The sequence below is a fragment of the Panonychus citri genome, unplaced genomic scaffold (genome assembly GCF_014898815.1).
Source record: "Panonychus citri isolate SS breed McGregor unplaced genomic scaffold, ASM1489881v1 Contig00139, whole genome shotgun sequence".
NCBI classification, from domain to species: Eukaryota; Metazoa; Arthropoda; class Arachnida; order Trombidiformes; family Tetranychidae; genus Panonychus; species Panonychus citri.
This window is the reverse complement of record NW_026515544.1, coordinates 1100626-1122096: the sequence shown is the minus strand read 5'-3', so window position 1 is coordinate 1122096 and position 21471 is coordinate 1100626. Positions and strand designations below refer to the sequence as shown.

Sequence of the window (21471 nt, the reverse complement as noted above, 5' to 3'; positions counted from 1 at the left end):
TCGCAGAATAAGATAATTCAGATAATTAGATGAGAATTTTAATAATTTTATTGTTTTTGTTGTGATTTTCACATTTACTTGTTTTTTTTAAATAATTTTTTAATCATCTGTTGATTTGTTTACTTATTGGTGTTTTCTTTTTCTGATAATTTAGTTTTCTCTTTCAGTATTAAATTAAATTGTCAATGTAAACTTGCCTTTTAATTAAGGTGTGAATGTTATACTTAAGCAGCTTCTTTTATCCAATTACAGCCCATATTGTAATTTAGTTTGATTGTTGAGTTTTGGTTTGCTTGCTTTTCACTTTCCATTGATGGTATAATAGTAATAATTATTGTTTTTTTTTTGTATTTACAATTAATATTAATCCATTGAGATATGAAAAGGATTAGATGAAAAAAATGTTCGATTGCGCTTATTAACAACACCTCCTTGCGTAATTACAATTTATCTCGTTTTCTCCTCAATGATTAACTTACACTTGAATATGGCTTTTCCTTGTTGTTTTAGTTTCTTTAATTGTTACTATTATTTTTAATTGCTGGTGAATAAATAGATTTGATTAATTATTTTCCATTCCAATCGTTAATTTGATATCTTTTTCTGACTTCTTCCTACTCTCTTTGCCTAAGTTTCTGTGGTGAAAATCACTTGGAGTGTTGTGATAGACAATCAGAAAATATCAGGTTTTCATTTAGTTAATTGTCCATCGGATTTTCATATCCATTGAAATAATTTTTTTCGTGTGTGATAATGAAGATTTATATATGATGATACACGGTAAAGTAAATTCTTGAGAATCAGCTGATTATGATGGTTGATGGCTGATTAGTTAACGAAGAGGTTATTTCGTTAATTAAATTTTTTTAATTGTTGTGGATTAGTTTTATTAGCGTACTTGGTTTTTTTTGTAGCTTCTGTTGATGAATGATAATGAATTTGATGATGATGATGATGAAAAATTATCTCTTTTTCAATAGCAATAAACAAATATTATTGTTAATTACTTAGAAATCAATAATGATTTGTATCAATAATATTGGCAATGATATGGTAATCAGTCAATCTTTACAGTGGAATAAATTTTCCTCACAAAAGCTGAAGTTCCAATATAACCAAAGGTACCTGAAAGTTAATAGAAAGAAAATAACAATAATATTTATAATTAGCATTCAATAAAAAGACAATTAATTAATTGCACATTGGAAAGTAATTTCAGATCAATCAGGATAGTAGTTATAAAAAGTCTTCTGGCCCCTTTTCTTTCTTTTCTCTCTTTTTTAAACGAGAATTTCTATTTAGTTAAAGGTCACGACTACGTGTCAGAGGTTTTCAAATAATTACTTTCTATATAAGAAATTTAAATAATTATATTAATATTCAAATTAAGTATAATGTTCAATATGGATTATAAAACATTATCGACTGAACCGGAAGTGGTTAATGTTGTGATCTCATATTCTTGATAAAAGTTGAATCCAAGTGATTATGGTGAATATGACCCATGTAAATTTTCCGGAATAGTACTAAGAGATGATAAATCATGTCTTCTAATATATCATTCAACAAAAATCAATATAACAGGAGTAAAGTCACTTCTTGAAGCGGAACAGATAATACATCGGAACTTACCGGATATCAATATTATTTCATCAAGAATTGTAAACATCACAGCTACAGCTTCAATACTACCGGAAATTGACTTCAAGGGTGTGTATAATAACGAGAACTTTTCATGGGAGCCTGAACTATTTCCTGGTATTATATACCGGAAACGGAAACATGTTGCAACTCTCTTCCGTTCTAGGAAAGTTAACCTAACTGGTTTCAAAGCAGTTGAAGAGATAGCTCCCTTTTTCAACGAGTTTCTCAAGAGTTTACCACTAGTATAAAAGGAGTAAAAACTAGAACAGATTGATTAAAATGTATTCTTGTAACAAGTGTAATAGACTATCCAAGAGAAAATATTGTTATAATTGTTCTACTAAATACAAGTGTGATGAGTGTAAGCGAACATTCTTCATTAAATCAAACTACGATGAACACATAGTCCAATGTCAGTCTAAGGAAATTTTTGGTCTAGCTGACTTTGATCCCTTTGTTTTGGTGATTAGTGCTTTCAAACAATTTTTGGTTATCTATAAACGAAATAATCTAACATATGATGACCTGGATGAATTATTCAATGATCATCGTAGCACAATTGAAAACCTTTTTTTCTACATTAATGAGAAACTAAAATGTTTCAAATTTCAAATCTGTGTATTCATTCATTTCGTGAAACCAAATGATGGAAATTCAACAACGTCTTATATTTGTTCATCTATGAAAACTATAACAACTCCATGGAATTCAATGGATAATTTAAATGAGTGTCAAGTTGAAATAAGTGCAACAATTGATTCATTTACAAATAAAGGAAGTGGATGGACTATAGATAAAATATCTACAGTTGAAGTTCGAGTTGCTAAATATCAACCTGATTCTGGTGGTTGTTATAAACAAAAATTACCAGATTGGATTCATAACAAAAAAGCCCTAATCTCACCAAACTGTGAAAGAAATTGTTTCATCTACAGCGTATTGATTGGGCTATACCCACAAGTGAAAAACGCACAAAAAGTCAGCAAATATAAAAAGTATATTGACAAGTACTATGATTTCAAAGGTGTTGTGAAAATTTCTGAGATTCCAAAATTCGAAAAAATACATGAAATTTCAATCAACATCTATTCATTAAACTATGATGAAAAGTTTATAATACCACTTCAACTATCGAAATTCCAATACAACAAAATTATCAACTTATTTCTTCATGAAGAACATTACTACTACATCAAAAGCTTTGACCGTTTAATCAATACAAAGGCTGGGAAATCATTAAAGCGATGTCACAAGTGTCTTCAAGGTTTTTCAAACATTGATAAGTTTTATCACATCAACAAACGTGTCAATCCAAACAACTGGTTCTCCTCCCACAACCCAATACAAAAATAGGGTTTATAAAGTTTAAGGCTTTGGAAAAGTATCCGTTTATTGTTTACGCTGACTTTGAAACATTAGCTAAAACAATAGACAACGACATTATCTCCAATACTTTTGAATATCAAAAGCACATACCATCTAGCTTCGGATTCGTCTGTGTTAATTGGATTGGGGAAATCATTTACTCAAAATTTTATCGAGGAATCAATACAGCAGCAGTGTTTTTTGATGAGCTAAATCGTTTACCATTTCTAGTTCAACAAATCTTTTCAAACAATGTTAAGCCATTGGTTACAACTATTGAACAAGATATTCAAATCCAAAATGAACCATATTGTTGGATATGTAAACAAAGGTTTGAACCTAATCAAAAAAAAGTAAGAGACCATAATCATCTATCCGGACAATTGAGAGGAGCTGCTCATTCTTGGTGTAACCTCGAAATTCATTGGGATGGTAAAATACCAGTCGTTTTTCACAATCTTAAAAACTTTGATGGACACATTTTAGTTCAAGCAATGAATAGAAACAATGTTTCAAAAGTTTCAGTTATACCCAATACAATGGAAAAATATTCAGCCATCTATACCAGAAGCTTCATTTTCATCGATTCATATGCGTTTTTAGCTTCAAGTCTCGATTCATTAGCTTCTAATCTTGACGAACAAACAAAAGTGAGATTCTTATCACAAATGTTCCCAAGTGATAAGATAAATAATCTAATGAAAAAAGGAGCATTACCATACGAGTACATTGATGATTGGTCCAAGTTTGACGATACTGAATTACCACCAATTGATAAGTTTCATTCATCATTAACAAATTCAACAATAAGTGATGAAATCTATCTACGATTACAATCAATTTGGAATGAATTCAGCTGTAAAAATCTTGGTGAATTTCAAGATATTTATCTCAAAGTAGACGTTATCCTTCTCGCCGCTATCTTTGAAAGCTTTAGAGATAGTTGTTTAAAAGAATTTCAATTAGATCCAGCTCATTACATTTCAATTCCGAGTTTATCATGGGATTCAGCCTTACGGATGACTAACGCTGGATTGGAATTACTTAGTGATATTGATATGATCACAATGATTGAAAATGGTATACGTGGTGGTATTTCCTGTGCAATGACTCATCATGTTAAGGCTAATAATCCATTGGTCCCTGGTTATCGACCAGAGGAACCTCATTCTTACATCACATACCTCGATGTGAATAATCTTTATGGGTGGGCGTTGGCTCGTAAACTACCAACATACAACTTTAAATGGGTCGAAGATTTCGATGAGATGATCATCAAGATTAAAAATGGTGATGAAGATAAAGGATATATATTAGAGGTTGATCTTGAATACCCAACTCATCTACACGATTGGCATGATGATTATCCATTAGCTGTTGAGAAGTTGACCATCCACGAAGATAAGTTGAGTCCTCATCAAACTCATATTTTACAACTAATGGGTGAAATTGGTCAAAAGAGTGGCCACAGAGAAACTCATACCAAACTTGATGGATAAGAAAAAATATATTATATACTACAAAAACTTGAAATACTATCTGGAAAAAGGATTAATTCTAACCAAAGTTCATCGAGCTATTGAATTTATTGAAACAGCTTGGTTGGAGCCTTATATTATGATGTGTACAAATAAACGTCAACAAGCCAAGAACTCATTCGAAAAAGATTTATATAAATTGATGGTAAACTCTTTATATGGTAAGAGTATAGAAGACAAGAGGAAACATTCAAAAGTTGAGATACCAATGTCAAGGAAAAAAATACAAAAACTAACAAAAAACCCATTATTTGACCAATTCATGATTCTTGATGAAAATAAAGCTATTTGTAAGCTAAGAAATAATTCTGTTGTATTGGATAAACCAATCCATTTTGGCTTCACCGTTCTTGAGTACGCAAAGCTCAAAATGTATCAGCTTCATTATGATACGTTCAAATCTTACTATGGAAACAAGATAAAACTAATCTACACTGATACCGATTCATTCATCTACCATATTCAAACAAACAACTTCACTCATGATTTAATCAACTTTAAGGATATTATGGACTTTTGTGATTACCCGAAAAATCATCCTCTTCAGTCAGATTGTCATAAAAAGATGCTTGGTTACCTCAAGGATGAGATGAATGGAAAACCAATACACGAAGTAATAGCCATTAAACCTAAGATGTACTTGATTAAAAGTGATGAAGGTGAAAAAAAGACTGCCAAGGGGGTTCAACGAGTAGTGTTGAAACAACAAATCAAATATAACCATTTCTTTTCATGTTTATATGATTACACTACTTATCGTCATACAATGCATCGACTTCAAAGTAAGGAGCATCAAATCTATGCTGTGTCGACTGAAAAGGTTAGCTTATCACCTTTGGATGATAAACGGTGGGCTATCAACCCAATTGAAACATACGCGTATGGAAATTATAAAATAAATATGGAGACTTTGATTTAAATTTAAAAAACTTTTATTAAAATAATGTAATGTTCTCAGAACTCTTTACAAAAATATATTTTAAAATAAGAAGAAAATATGTAATTAAAATTATTAATAAAATACAAATTATTTCACAAATACTTGAACAATTTGTCATCATTATTACATTCATAAAACTTTTCAAAAAATGATTGATAGTTAGGCGTGAATTTGAGAAATACGATACAATAGTAACCACATCTAACTGAAAGATCACCTTGTAGTTTCTTTATATTATATTTCCAACCAAATTTGGAATTCCTCTCCATAAAAGTGATAATTGAGGCTGGTGGGTAACGACCATAAGAATCAAAATAATAGGCTGGTCCATTGACAGGGAAATATATTACAACCCAGTGACTACCAGGCTTCCAGCTTTCATCAAGATTTACAATAAATGATCTTGGTTTAGCTATCAATGTTAGTGGTAAATGATCGATAGGAAAAACACCTCCAAAGTAAATATTCTTCTTCATATATTTGTGAATATCCCAATTTGTTAAAGCCATTACCAATCAATAGATACGTTTCTGTATTTATCAATTTCTATCAAGTTATCAAATTGAGCAAAAACAATCATATGAATTGGTGAAGGGGTAGCTTCTTTGAATTTTACTTCAATCTTTATATTCCCTCTTTTCAATAGACTAAGTGTTCCAGTTTCACCACCAAGTGAAACATCCGGAGAGAGATCAAAAGCGTATAGACAAAATGTATCTTTAAAGTCTTTATATGATATTGTACACATTGGAACTCCCTCGTGTTGATTGATAAATCTATAGAGTCCAATAAACTCTTTCATATACAAGTTACTATCATAATCAGGATTGTAGTTATTAGTAGGAATTAAGTTCCCATTGACAGCACATGATATTGTTTTAATTCCTTGATTTCCAAATTTAAAGGGACCGTCAGAACTGTTTCCATTGATATTATCATCTTTAACGAAACCAATAATCATTCGTCTAGGTAATATCCCATTGTAAACACTTTCAAAACTAATTGATGAATTGGACTTTGGAATAATGAAACTCTTCATATCATTTCGAGTAACAAAGTATTTGGCTGAAGCCTTTTCAAGAGCTTCCTGAAGTCCAACACTAACATTACTAAATAATTTGACTCGTCGAATAACAATAGCCAACTCTTGAATAGTTAATTTATAATTAATAGCTGATTCTCCAACTCCAGGTGTAGTTTTCAGAAGACCAAACTGTTGATTAGCTCTATTCATTTTGACGAGGATGGGGACACCATTGAGTAAAAGATTATCCTGAGTACACATTGGAATATGTAATCTAAAGTAGAAATCAAAGGACTTTTTTATACGTTCTTTTCTATTATCAGCAGTATCCCAACCTGCCCCAACATCGATTTTTGATGGGAATCCAAAGAGTAAATCTTCAATACAAGCTTGGTAAGGATATAGATTGTTTGATTGACCAATGTTTATAGAACCTAGATAAAAATCAATTTGTTCAAAAAGTGTTGTGGCAAATCCATCACAAATGTTGACCTTTGATACATCAATTTCAGTGTCAGTAGATGTTTTCAAACTTAATCGAATGTAAACCATTGTTTCTGCCAAGTCTGTAAAATCATCAGAGGCTGGAATAGTAATGTCAATATTTTTTGCATTATCCAATGTCGAACTTGGCCTATATTCAACCTCATAATATGATTCAATAGCAGTTTGGGTGGGAGGAATATGAAAGAGTTCAAGCTCACTTTTTGTAGCGGGAACAGACGAGAAATGAAGATAGTCCATTATGTGAAAATATCTTTTCTTGTTCTCTTTCTCTTTTTCTTTACTTTATATAGACCTTTCCCAGATTGATCAATTTTTTGAGAAATTTTCTAAAGCTTCTTTAGCGGCGGTTTTAGCCCTTGTTTAGCCCTATCTTTAAACGCTTCTTTGCGTTTCTTTTAGCTAGAATATCTGAACCGACAGCTACACCCGTACTCAACAAATGTTTTCCTAAGAACTTTAAAACGGGTATCCCAAATCGAGCAAATAGAGATCCAATACCATATCCTCTTTGATATGGTGAGCCTCTAAATACATTTATATCCGTTATTCCACCACCTGCTTGAGTTTCATAGTAACTCTTGAAGTTACATTCACCCGGACAATATTTTTTACGATTCATGATTGAAATTCATCATTTTCAGTTGAATGACGCTTTATATAATCGTCTTCGAAAATGTAATGTAACATAAGTTCTTCCCCTAACAAATTTCATTGGGGTTCCCGTCTCGTCAGTCAAAAGTATTGAAATGTTTTTTATGTCTCCATATCGGATTGGAAAATAATATGGATTAGGAAAAACGTGACTAGATATCATTGCGTCATCGCCAGCTCGTAGAGGAATAGCTCGTAAACAATTTGACATTGAGTCACCGACATGATGTTCTCTAACAATATCAGTATACACAAAAAGGAGATTGATAAGTGAAGGATCAGTTGGTGCATAATCTGAAGTGATGGGGATAAACTTTAAAGCTTCAGTTGCGTATTTAACATGATCAAATCCCAAACATCTAAGAAACTGTGGATCATCAAATATCGGTAAAAACTCAATTTCCTCTTCATCAAACATTCCAGAACCTTCTAGGGAGCCTGGTGATATAGTATATCTATTTCTTATCTTTTCTTTTTCAATCTTGATTGGTTTAAATTTTGGAGAAGTTTTGGATGAAACATTGAAAGAATCTGTTGGATCAGCCAAGTAACTTATATTCATGTCTTTTAGCTTTTTATTTAATCTACTGATAATATCTTCTATTTTTTCATTAATCTTATATTCGAAAGGAATCTTTTTCGTTCTAACTAAACCACCAATATCACGTGTTATTGATATGTGGACTATTTTATTTTGGTCATTTTCAATTGATGTTGGATGAAAAATCTCGATAAGAGCTACTTCCCACTCACCTTCAAGTCTAATTGGTTTGTGTAAATCATTAGTAAATGAAGATAAAGTATTAGAAGGATAAGTATTCAAACTAGCATTTGATACAAGGTCAATTTGAATTGAGTCATTAAAGGAATCCATTTTTTTTGTATAAATTAATTTATTGATAAAGTCTTTATATTGTTTCAAAGATTAAGAAAGATGGTTTTTAATTGAGGAAGGCTCATTGTTAGTGTCAATAGACAGCTTATTATTTGACGGAACGTTGATTTACTTTTGAACCTCCAGTTGGTTTTTTTACTTTTTTTTCCAACTTGATAAATGTTAAGACTGCGGCCATCTCATTCTTTGGTATTTTAACGGCTCTTCCATCAATGTATTGTATTCTCAATGATACATGATCCAGAAATTGAGTATTGACCCTTTGTCTAATTGGAATGGGAGTAGGAATCCATGTAGAATAGTTATTGAAAATGGCTATGACGTCACCATTATTCTCAGCGTTTGTACAGTCAGTAGTAGCTAAAATTATTCGCTCATTTTCATAATCATCATCATCATCAACACATGGTATGATGATATCACTCAACTCAACTGTCCAATCACCATCAAGTTTGATTGGTCTATTTAAATTGTTTGTAAAGAAACTAGCGTCTCCATCCGAGTCTTCAGAAGAAAGTAGTACCAATTGAAACTTATTTTCTGGATGAAACACCTCTTTTTCTTGGGCGTCCAGGTTTTCTTTTGACTTGATCATCTGTTTTTCTTGTTTTGGGGGGACGACCAGCTTTCCCTCGAGTTGACTCGGTTGGTCTGAGCTTTGGTGGACGGCCAGGTTTTCTTTTAATTTGTTGTTGTTCATTTTTACGTGGTCTACCTGGTTTACGTTTGACATTTGGAGGACGTCCTCTTTTTTTGATTATTTTAATATCAATCTCAGGTTTCTTTATATAATCTACTGCACTTAGTTCATCAGGGTAAAATATTGACGTTATATCATTACCTTCAATATCTTGCAGCTTGTATATATACGTCGTGGGAGTTTTTTTACGACTCACTATCCTAAAAATTTCATTTGTCCAATTAGAAGTGGTACCTTTCTCAAAAATTTTCTTCTTTTTCGCTATTCTAACAAATTCCTTATTAGTAAATTTGTCTTTTACATTTTTCTCATGTTTTTCTCGTTGGTTTAGAATAATTGAGGCTTGATTATCTTCTTTCACATCATTTGGTGATGATTTGATGATACGATGATAACTTTTATTATATCCATCAACAATTTCTTGTAGATTATCTAAATACCTAAAATTACCTTTAAAATACATGAAACGATTCATCCTACTACGTAAAGTTCTGTTGAACCTTTCAACGACTGCGCATTTAACTGCGTCATCTGTGGTTGTGAAAAAGTTTATTTTAAACTCATTCATCAGATTTTTAAATAAAAAGTTTTTAAACTCTTTTCCTTGATCTGTTTGAAGCTTTTTAGGAACTCTTCCCGCTCTGAGAATCTTTCTCATTGCCATTGTAACGGACTGACCACTTTTATCTTTTAATGGTTTAACCCAGGCATACCGGCTAAATATATCAATAACAACCAAAAGATAACGAACTTGTTCGTTGAATTTAGCGAACCAAGATACATCGAGAAGGTCAGCTTGCCACTGTTCATCGATTTCAATTGTTAGTGTTTTCAAACGCGGAAAGTTTCTTTTAGTTTGTTTAAATAATTGATAAGTTTCAGATGATTTAAGCCAATCATTTACTTGTTTTTGAGTAATTTTATTGTTTAATTTTTTTGCTTCAAGGTATAATTGTCTAGGAGAGCTAAAACTAGCGGCTTGGCTAGGATTATAATAGATTGAATCTAAAATTTCTTTATTGAGCTCCATCCTTTTCCACTTTGGAATCTAGTTTTTTGTCTTTCTTCAGCTTTATGTAAAAGTTCTTTCAACGCCTCACTTGGAGTCATTGCTTCTCTACCTTTCGGATTGACAACAACTGCTTCTTCACCAATATTTTGTAAGGCGCGAGCGATAGTTTTATAGCCAGAAGGGCCCGCTCCAACATCATCACTTTCTAGATATTGCATCACAGTATTAATATTTGACCCTGGAATTGGTTTTTGACTTGAGTTTATGACCCTTCCTCTTGGGGTGTATTTGTCTTTCAGTTGTTGTAGAATTGGTGGACGTTTAGGAGTTACACCTATCACAGCTGGATCCCATGAAAAATCTGCTGAGTCAAAGTCCTTGTATTCATCAATTGAGTCGTTGGGTGTTATTTGTGTGATTGGTTGAGTAATAAGTGGTGTCATAGATTGTTGGTTATCTAATTGACGATTGACTTGATTTTCAATCATTTGAGGTGGTAAAGGTCTGTCCAAAATGTAGGATATTTTATCTCTTGTTGATGACTTGAGCTTGTTGTACTCATCTTCGGGAATAAGTATCATTTTCGTGTAAGCGTTCATATTTTGTTGGCAATAATAGTTCCAAGTAATGTTATAGCAGGTATTAATAAAGCTGGAAGTGCACCTCCGATTTGATTTATTTTCTTTTTTCTTTTATCAAGATTTACTTGTTTTTGGGCTAAATCTCTAAGAGAGCTCTTGTACTTTGTAAGAATAGCCTTTTCAGTTTCTGAAAGGTGTATTGTACCGTTTAAAATGTTTCTACAAATTTCGCTGATTGCGTAAATTATACAAGTTGGTGAGTTTAAAATTAATGATCGTTGTTCGTTTAATGATTTGGCGTTTGCTATCCTCGAAAGTTCAGGTAAACACCTGATGACACCTTCAATTGTCATTTTGATTGAATTTATGGAAGTTGATTTACTTTATATTAATGAACTTTGATGTATAATATTGTCAGTGATAAATACTCCATTATTGAACCACCATCTATAGATTGGTTGAGGAGTTAATTCGTGGTTAAATTCTGAGAAAAGGTGGTCCAACTTGTATAAATATTCACCTTTAGTTATTAGATTTATTGTTTCTTCATCAAAAGTCAAGATTTGACCATCAAAATCCACAATCAGTTTTTGTTTTTCATCGACAACAATAATGGCTGCTTTTCCAGTTGGTGTGGAAAATGGAGCTAAAGAACTGGGTTCTTTTTTATATTGAATGAAGTAGTCTCTCAAGGCTAAAAAGTCGATCGGGTGAACTTTAATACTTCCACCAGGATGATTTTGGCTTTTTGTTATCAATCGTATTTCAATTTTTATATACCACCTATCTTCTTCTGTTGAAGTGGCTGTATTGACAAATATTGAAAATTCATCACCATTAGAGGTTGTAAATTTCTCAACAGGTATATTTGTAGTCCCCAAATCTTTACGGTCCGTAATTTTATCATTCCATATAGTAACATTCTCTTTATGAACACCTCTGAAAGGGTGGTTACACTTTCGTAAGGCTTTCATGAATTTATCATCAATGTCTCTGCTCATGACAACGGATTGTAGATCAGCCGTCCAAATATAATTGATATTTTTGTGTGAGAATGATAATACACCATTTCTACGAAATTGATGTTCGATGTCGTCTCCAATCTTTTCTTGATAATGATCTAGAAGAAACGTTCGGACTTTATTGAACACTTTGAATGGGATTTTTTGCGAAACTTTTGAATTGTGGAGTGAATGGGTTTCAGTCGAATAAGTTTCTATCACGACTTGGAAGTTCCATTTCTCTCCTGCTTTGATTTTACCAACAAGATGAATTTTATATTCAATTTTATTCAATATTTTCGAATAGTTTGAAAGATAGACTTCCATCTTGGTGATTTATTGTAATGTTGTTAAGCTTGATGACTTTATATAAGGTAAACATCAATAGGTGAGGACCAAATATTTGATAACAATCTCAACTGTTCAATTGTATCAGGTTTACAATCAATAAACAAGTATGAGTAGGGCTTTTCTGTCACTTTTTCAAACACTTGAACAAATGATTTGACTTTGTTGGGAAACATCTGACGGGCTAGATGTTGAATAACTGTTTTATCACGTGGGTTCTTAAACATGACTATATAATGAGCGTTCAAGGTTATAGTTCTCATCTCTTTGCCTTTATTGAAAAGTTTTGGACAAGAAGAATAACTGATATGTTTTGATGATGAGATCCTTTGGTGAAAAGTTGACTGATTAATTGACTTTTCGATGATTCGTCCATTAAATCGTCTATTATCACCCAAATTGGATTATTATCGGGGTTGAGGTTTTCTAAAAGGTTATCTTGTAAGCCTTTAATGAACGTTACCCCAATTATACTAGCGAATGAGGGCTGATATTCTCCATATAAGTAATAAATATGTTGTGGTGATGGATGAGATGCAAATAAAGCGTTTTTGATAAGTTGTTGTACCCAAAATGTTTTACCACAACCAGTTGGTCCACTGACCACCATGGTAAAAGGGTGTTTTAAATAAACAGAATACATTATATGTTAATGATTCAAACATCCAATCCTTTATATAATAGAAAAGGAAATGATGGGATAAATATATATAATGAATTTATAACTTTTGACATGGGTTTGTGACCTTTAACTAAATAGAAAAGAGAAAAAAGAAAGAGAAAAAGAAAGAGAAAAAAGAAAGGGAAAAAAGAAAGAGGTAAAAGTGGTAGAAATTCTCGTTTAAAAAGAAAGAGAAAAGAAAGAGGAAAAAAGGGGGCCAGAGAAGACTTTTTATAACTACTAGGATCAATCCTTAATTAGACAAAGGCGTTACTTTATCGCTAGAACAATAAAACTAATTCATAGAAAGGACGATTACTCGAACAGTATTGGAATAAAATAATTCGCTGCAACGATAAATTGAAACGTCGATGATTAAATGGTTTCGATTGCGATACTTACCACACATTAATCCTAAGGCGATACAAAATAAAGCCATATGACCAAAATAGAAGACCGTTTGATAGAGACCATACATTTTCGTTTTAAAGAAGAAATAATAAATCGAATATAAATAAACGTAACCAGCGGTTGACCCTCCAGCCATGAAACTTGTCCATTGCCTGAATGAATTACATGGGAGAAAAAAAATGGAAATTAGAAGAAAATAATATATTGATTAGAATAGAAAATCATTATTAACAAAGATTCGATGAGATGAAAAATAATGGCAAGTATTGTGTCAATCAAGTGAAAAGCTGCTTCTTCAATCAAATCAAGTAACTCAACAATCAATTTAATTTCAATTTCATCTAATAAATCATTTGAAATAATAATAAGTGAAGTAGTCTTTTCTGTAGATGTAAAATTTTAACACTTCAATGAATTTGAGTAAAAATTTTCTAAGTGAACTTGAAATAATATAATTATTAGACTATAATGTTAGGAATAAACTATCAGAAAGATATGGTTAATGGTTTATCAACATTTAACACACTATTTAAAAAGAAATGTATTTAGTTACGACTAATTTGTTAAGCTAGAAAACAATGAGAGAATTGATGAGATGACAATTTGATCCAGATTAAAACAATTGAACAATCATAGAGAAAGATACTGACAAAAAAAACAGAAATAGAATTAGAAATTTATATTTACCATCGGTAATCTTCAGCATTGAGAAGGAAATAGGTACAAACGATTGTTACGCAAACAGTGACCACAGTTAAGATGAGAAGAACCAAAAGCATAAAACCATATACATAGTAAATTTTATACGCCCAAAAGGAGGTGAAAATGAAATACATTTCAATGAAAATGGACCCGAATGGTAGGATTCCACCGAGAAGAACAATCATCTCGGGTTCCATGAACCACTTTTTCTCTGGAATTGGTCGAGGAACAGCATTAACCCGACATGGATAATTGGCCTGACCGGAAAGATTACGACCTAATACGGTTCCGATGAGGGTTAAAGGAAGGACAACGAAAAAGAGGATACATGTTACCGCTACCATGGTGCCAAAGGGAATGGCACGAGATGCGTGATAATAAATAGCGATAAAGTTGATTAGGAAAGCGGTACCACAGATTATTGAGGGATGAAAGAAAGCAGAGAGAAACATTTGCTTAATCCATCGGCGTCCACCAAATCGGGCATAAAGTGAACCACCAAAATAACCGTTTATTGGTGAGGTTGCTGCGTATACAAACATCGCCGTCGAAAGTAGGGATCCTCTTTCGGTGTAAAGCTCACCCATGATGGCAAATATGGTTACAAAAAAGGTAACAGTGGCTATTTGGTAACCGGTTCCGATTAAGATGGACAGCATCATTGGGTATGATGGGGTTCGGAAAACATCACCATGAACCTGTTTCCAACCATATTCATCTCCTAAATCTCTTTCCATATCGTCTATATCTTCCTCTTTACTGTATCGGGCATAATCTTTTCTCAATGTTCGCATTAGAATCATTGAAACAAGACCAACTAGAAAGATGACCATCATGAATGAGTTAAAAATGGAAAACCAGTGAATACGATGTTGAAAGAAACTGGCATCCAAATATTTGTTAAATCGATGTTCAAAAGGTATTGATGATTTTTTCCAATTAACTTCATAGGTGAATATTATCTTTGCTCCTAATTCAAGTTTTACTTTACCATCAGTGGTCAGGTTAACGTCAATTATTTGATTACCATTGTAACCAATGTCAAATCTTTTATGTGTATAAAGATAATAACTGTTATCAGTTTCATCATGTTCACCAACAACTCCCCATACAGGTAGTCCATCGATGTACATCTCATACCAATAATAATTTTTAACTGCATCAGTAAATTTTTGTAATTTTTCTTCATCAAGAGTAACAGAACAGTAAGGTGTCTTGGCAACATTGGCTGTAGAAAAGGGAGAGAGAGAAAGTGAGGGAGTTAAAATAAAAGAGTAATGTAAAGATTATAAAATTAAGTCAAGTGTAAAAGAATAGTAAACAATCATCATAGGTGAATAGAATATTCGAATGTTATCATTCTAATTGCTAATTGATTTTGTTGCTAAATAATTGAACGTTGAACAGAATCAAATTGGGAAGAGTCAATAGTGTCACTCATGAGAGTAAGAGAGAGATTCACTATTTGTTTTGATGAATATAATTCTACAGAAAAAGGTTACAACATGAACGATTGTTTTTCTTTTGCATAGGAACACGTCACTATTGAAGTAGAAAAGTTGAACAATTGTTGATTGTGATTGGTGTGGGGATGTGGAAATACAGTTATTAGACCTCACCTTTAAAATCAATATCTAGACCACTAAATTCAAGTTCAACACCTTGAATGGCTTCTGCTATTGTCTCATGGTAATGAGAGATTGTTTTTTTGGGTCCAGCACAAAATGGCAAAGAGAAATAGGTATAAGTTTCTTGTCTATTGGGATATGGACCAACTGTATTCATCCATAGAACTACTTCATCGTTATCATCATACTGAAAAATAGATGAACATCATGGCGTCCAAGTTGAAGTTGGTATTTGTTTAGGTTTCATGTGAGAGGATCAATTGACCGATTTAAACCAATGAGATGCCAAATGAAATGGAATCAGTCAAATGGTATGAAGATTAAAGAGAAAATTAAGAAAATTCATTAGAATTCATGATACAGAGAAAAGAGAGAGAGAGAGAGAAAAAGAGAAAGAGAAAAAAAGATGAAACTGGAAAATCTGATGACACGAGAAACAGAAAAAGAAAGAGAGACACAGACACAGATAGAGATAGAAAGAAAAAAGAATAGAAAATTAAAATTAAATTTACCTTATGGTCATGTTCATCACTAGCAGTTTCCTTAATAATTGTTAAAAGAATAATTACAAAAAGAATTGAAGATCGTAATTTAGTATTTGATTGGAATTGATGATGATGGAGTTTATAGTTCATTATGGAAAAAGAGAAAAGAAAAAAAATTTGAGAAAAATAAACAACTAAACACACTAAAAGGTGAGGTAAGATTCTTTATCAACCGTTTGAAGAAAATGACACTTCTAACCTAACCCTAGAAACTAATTAATAAATCAAATAAATGATTAATACACATAAAAAAATCAACAATTAACAATCATGATTAACCAGATGAAAAAAAGACTAAGAAAACTCAACTCAATCAATTCGCTATTCTCACGAATTCTTTTAAAAAGCAAAGTCTATTTTGAGAGCAGAAAAAAAATTCTCTTCTCTTTTTCGGTTATGGAAAAAAACATTTAAATCTTTTGATGCGAACAAAAAATAGACACAATTTATTTAATTGTTCTAACCATCGACTTACCGTTTTAATTAGAGTTAATTAGTTAATTATCTTGAACAGAGAGAAGAAAAATTCACCTTAATTGTCTTCACTATTTAATTTAAATGATGATTATGATTCTACTTCTGGATGTTTCCATTTCCACTTCCAAGTTAATTTAATTTTCTTTTTTCTCCCTTTAACTGGATTAATTTTTTTTCTTTCTTTTCTCTGGTGATCAATTGTCAATTAGTTGAAGTGTTACAAATTCTCATCTTCTTTTAAACACAAGTTAAACAGTTACAATTAGAAAAAAAGTTAATTATCTTGACCAGTTTAACTCCTTTTCTTTTTTAAGTGTGAATTATAGTGATTTTTTCTATAAAATGCTTTTATCTTCTATCAACCATTGGGAAGAGGAAGATGTTTAGTCCTGACATCGGTTTAATCGGTTGTTGTGTTTTTCTTGTGGATTTTTTTTCTTCTGTGATTGTATGATTATCTATTTAATTGTAATTTGCGAAAATGTTATTTTATAATTCATTTTGTTCCCTGTTTTATAATTGATCTTGAAAATTCTGTTTATCATCAGTTTTTTTCTAATTTAATTACTTAAACCATCATCTCTTTCTATTCTTTTTCTCCTATTTTTTTCTGTTCTATTTTTTGTGTGCCTCTTCTTTCACCTTCTCTTTCTCCTTTATCTACCTCTTTCTTTTTTTCTTTCTCTCTTTTTGTCCTTTCATCATCATCTTCTGCCTCAACAAGGAGCCGACAACAACAACAACATCTCGGAAAGAGAGAGAGAGAAATATTTTGAAGGATATTTACCTTACCACTTTGGTTTCTTCTTCTCTGTTTTTGCCATCATCTTTAATCATCATTATCTATCTATCTTTCTTTCTTTCTTCTCTAAAATAACATGTCTCTTACTGAGATCACCTCACCACCAAGCCTTGATCAAGTATTAGAGGCTATTGATCGATTCTATCGGAATGAAGTTTGCACCGATAAAGAGGCTAAAAAGATTGCCGGAAGTTGGCTTGAAGTTGTTCAGAAAAGTGTCTTCGCCTGGGAAATCGCTGATCAACTGTTGCTCAGGAAAAAGGATGTTGAATCGTGTTGCTATGCTGCCCAAACTTTACGGACGAAATTACAAACAAGCTTCAATGAGCTTCCACCTGATTCATATACAGCACTTCGAAACTCAGTAATTAATCACTGTAAAGAGATAAATGTTCCAGTTATACAAACCCAATTAGCTCTATGTCTTACTTATTTAGCTATTTTAGGTAAGTAATTCATAATCTAACTCGACCAATCACGATAATCGCTCAGCTTCCAAATCTCAATACATTTTTCAACTTTATCTTCTTATATTCAAATTATAAATATTCTAATACTTTTTTTTTAATGATCGATTTATAACTTTTTTTTTCATCTCTATTTTTAGATGCCTCTTGGTCTAATCCTGTCGAGGAATTGGTTGCCAGTGGCCTTGACTGGTATGTGGTGGTTGAAATGTTGACTTTACTACCAGAAGAGCTTAATCAATCTAGAAATCCTAATTTAAAAACTGTTGGTAATAGTAGAAGGGTTGTGATGCTTAAATATCTTACTAGTATTGGTCCTAAAATAATTCCCTTCTTAAATAATACCTTATCAGAGGTGAAACACCAATTACATGGTAATGAATCAGATGAGCCTGAATCAACACAACAATTGGCTGAAAAATTAGTTGCCAAAATATATCGATGTCTAGGAGCCTGGTTAACCATAATTGATGCTAGTGATATTAATTGTATTGAGCCATTATTAACCTCAATTTTTGGTTCACTTCAAGATCCAAAAACTCCTGATACAATTCATGATGCTGCAGCTGATACAATTTGTAGTGCTGCACTTTTATGTGAAGAGTATGAAAAATACCAACATTTAACTCATTATCTGTTGATTCAAATTTACCAATTAGAAGGAGTTTATCAACATTCTGTTAATAATGAAGACATCGATAAATCAGTCAACTTTAGCCGAATATTCACCGAAATGGCAGAGTCAGTTGTCTCTCCGTTAATTATTGGAGATAATCAAATGCCCGTTAATTCACCAGTCACTGGTATCAATTTGGTTAACCTTGTATTACGCTGTGTTGATCATTATGATTATGAGGTGGCTGAGATAACTTTCCAATTCTGGTATCGATTTGCAGATCTTCTTAATAAACGTAATAATCACGTCGCCGTTACTTACAGTCAACATGTAATGAAACTTTTGGATGGTTTAACAGTTCACTGTCAATTAGACACGGATCAAGAAAGTCTATTAAGTCCACAATCAGATCTACAAGAATTTCGTATAAGAGTCAGAGATTTAGTCAAAAAGGTAGTCTTAATCGTTGGTGCTTCCAATTATCTTCGCCATAACAACATTGTTAACAGTTTGAAAGCCTCTTTGGGTCAAATGAGTAAAGATCAAGGTTCCTGGGAGCAAGATGAAGCTTATCTTTTCATGATACTTTGCCTTATCAAAGATATTTATGAAGATGCAGCTTTGGTCACTGATACTGTTAACCTCATTTTATTCACCCGCCAATGTCAATTTAATCCTAATACTGGTGGACAGTTACGATCCCTTCATCCACAAATATTTGCTACCTGTTGTAACATATTAGGTGAATTAAGTGATTGGTTTGAAAATCAACCTACAATCTTATTTAATCATGTTCTTGACTACCTCTTACCTTTAATCACCAACAATTCTCAAGAAAAGTCTATGGTTGAATTGTCCAAAGCCGCTTGCTCATCAGAATCAAATGTAAGCCTTTCATCAATTGCTGCCTCATCTTTACATCAAATTGTTGGCTGTTGTGCTTCAAGGCATCTTATTGGAAATGATAGTATCATTGAACTGTTAATGCAAATCTGTATACAAGCTGATGTTCTCAATGAAGCAGCGACACATAATTTACTTCAATGTTGTTCAACTGTTGTAAGCCAATCAACCGAAAACAAAACACGGATAGACCAAGAAATTGTTATCGTAAAACTTTTGGAGCCCAATATTGAACGTCTAAGTCGAATTGTTAGTGGAACCGTTGAACATGGTAAACCCGATCCAGTTGTTTACATGGATAGAATATCTTCAATTTTCCGAGGTTTACGACTTAAACCAAGGATTCCCAATTTATCTTCTAACGAATCTCCTTTGGATGTAAGAGTAATGGAGCTATGGAAATTGATTGATGCGGTTCTCAAACACAGTTCAAGTACAAGTGATGCTCGAACCGTTGAGAAATCCTGTAGATGTCTTCGCTATGTGATACGATGTTTAAGACCAATTCATCTTCTTATTCCGGTTGCTGAATGTATTGTCAACCTTTACTCCCAATTTCCACAACATTCATGTTACCTTTATTTAGCCTCCATTTTGGTTGATGAATTTGGTGATACCCGAGATTTATCACTAACGGATATAGACAGAGAAAAGATTGACAATGGTCTTTTAGAAATGTTGACACATTTTTGGAGACCGACCTGTGCTCTCCTTACTGGACAACAGGTAGATTTAAGAAATCATCCTGAAACTATTGACGACTTTTTTAGACTTTGTACCAGGTAAATTATCTTATAACATTTTATTGCCAATAATCATTTACAATTCTAACTGATTTTTTTCCTTTTTTCTTTTGTTTGAACAGGTATTTGCAGAAAAATGCGCAGCGTTTCCTTTCATTCTCTTTGCTTGGTCAAATTCTTGAATTATCTTTAGCCTCACTAGCCTTAGAACATCGAGATGGTATCACCTCTGTCTGTAAATTCATAGTTGAACTAATTAGTGCGGGTGCTGGTAAAAACACTAATTCATCTCCAATTGTTCGTGATCAGGTTGAACAATTGTTAACCGGTTGCATGGGAAATGATACTTGTTACGGACAGAAACTAGTAAACACCTTGATGAATTGTGCTCTCGTCACATTACCATCATTTTATATTCCTGACATGGCTGACATTTTATGGAATTTGTTAACTTGGGATAAAACTCGAAGTTTCAATGGTTGGAGAAAACTTTACAAGCTGTTTCAATACACTTACACCCAGTAACACCAGAATCAGCTCCACAATCATTACAAGAATTCTATGAGACTATAAAAAAGTAAGTCAATAATCAAATAACAGTCAATCTTAATTAAATAATGTAAATTTCTTTTCCTTATTCTCTTTTTTTTCCATAGAGCAACCAATATAAAATTACTCATTTCTTCGATGAGAAGTTTATCAAGAATTTATCGATGATTGAAATAAAACAATTCAAGACAAACAAATCAACGACGACGGCTAAAAAACAATAATTTGATGACAATCTAATTTAAATTTTTAAAAACTACCATTAATATCAAACAATAACATCCAAACACCAAGAGCAAAACCGCAAATTGTATATTAACAAATTGAAAACAGCATTAATTTGGGTGTTGTTCAATTAATATTAAGATATTCAATGTTAATCGTGACTCTTTATCAACGAATCAATGAAAAGATTTTCAACTTACAGACTTGACCACCACAACCACAAACCACCACCTCCACTTTAACAAATCTACAACCAGCATCAAGAATCATTTGGCTACTAACGGCAATGGCTCACCTTAACCTGATTAACAATTAACAAAAACAAAATTGGGAAAGAAAAAAAGATCTGTCAAAATCTAATTGATAGAAATGATAATCTTTTTGTTTTGCTGATTTCTTATTGCTCCTTTCCTTATATTATTTCTTTGGATTGTAAATTAAAGACTATAAAATATGAAAGGCCAAATAACATCAACAACATATAAAAAAAAACTACACCATCAAGAGTTACACTTGAAATGATTTAATTAATTTCT

General features: G+C 32.2%; 2 protein-coding genes across 2 annotated transcripts; one reads left to right on the top strand and one right to left on the bottom strand.

The window, feature by feature from the left end:
• Nucleotides 1-30: 30 nt before the first annotated feature.
• On the bottom strand, nt 31-16471 carry LOC128394416 (transmembrane 9 superfamily member 3-like). The gene is made up of 5 exons (XM_053354741.1): nt 16121-16471; nt 15600-15795; nt 13966-15208; nt 13270-13430; nt 31-1125 (listed from the first exon to the last, which is right to left on the bottom strand). The coding sequence occupies exons 1-5, from the start codon at nt 16241-16243 to the stop codon at nt 1058-1060; spliced, it is 1791 nt and encodes a 596-aa protein (XP_053210716.1). The 5' UTR covers nt 16244-16471; the 3' UTR covers nt 31-1057.
• An 87-nt stretch (nt 16472-16558) lies between these two features.
• Nucleotides 16559-21445, top strand: LOC128394415 (transportin-3-like). Its single transcript, XM_053354740.1, is given in 5 exon segments — nt 16559-17878; nt 18040-20200; nt 20284-20630; nt 20633-20738; nt 20818-21445. Coding segments are annotated over 5 exon segments (3045 nt in total). The 5' UTR covers nt 16559-17508; the 3' UTR covers nt 20879-21445.
• The last annotated feature ends 26 nt before the right edge of the window (nt 21446-21471 follow it).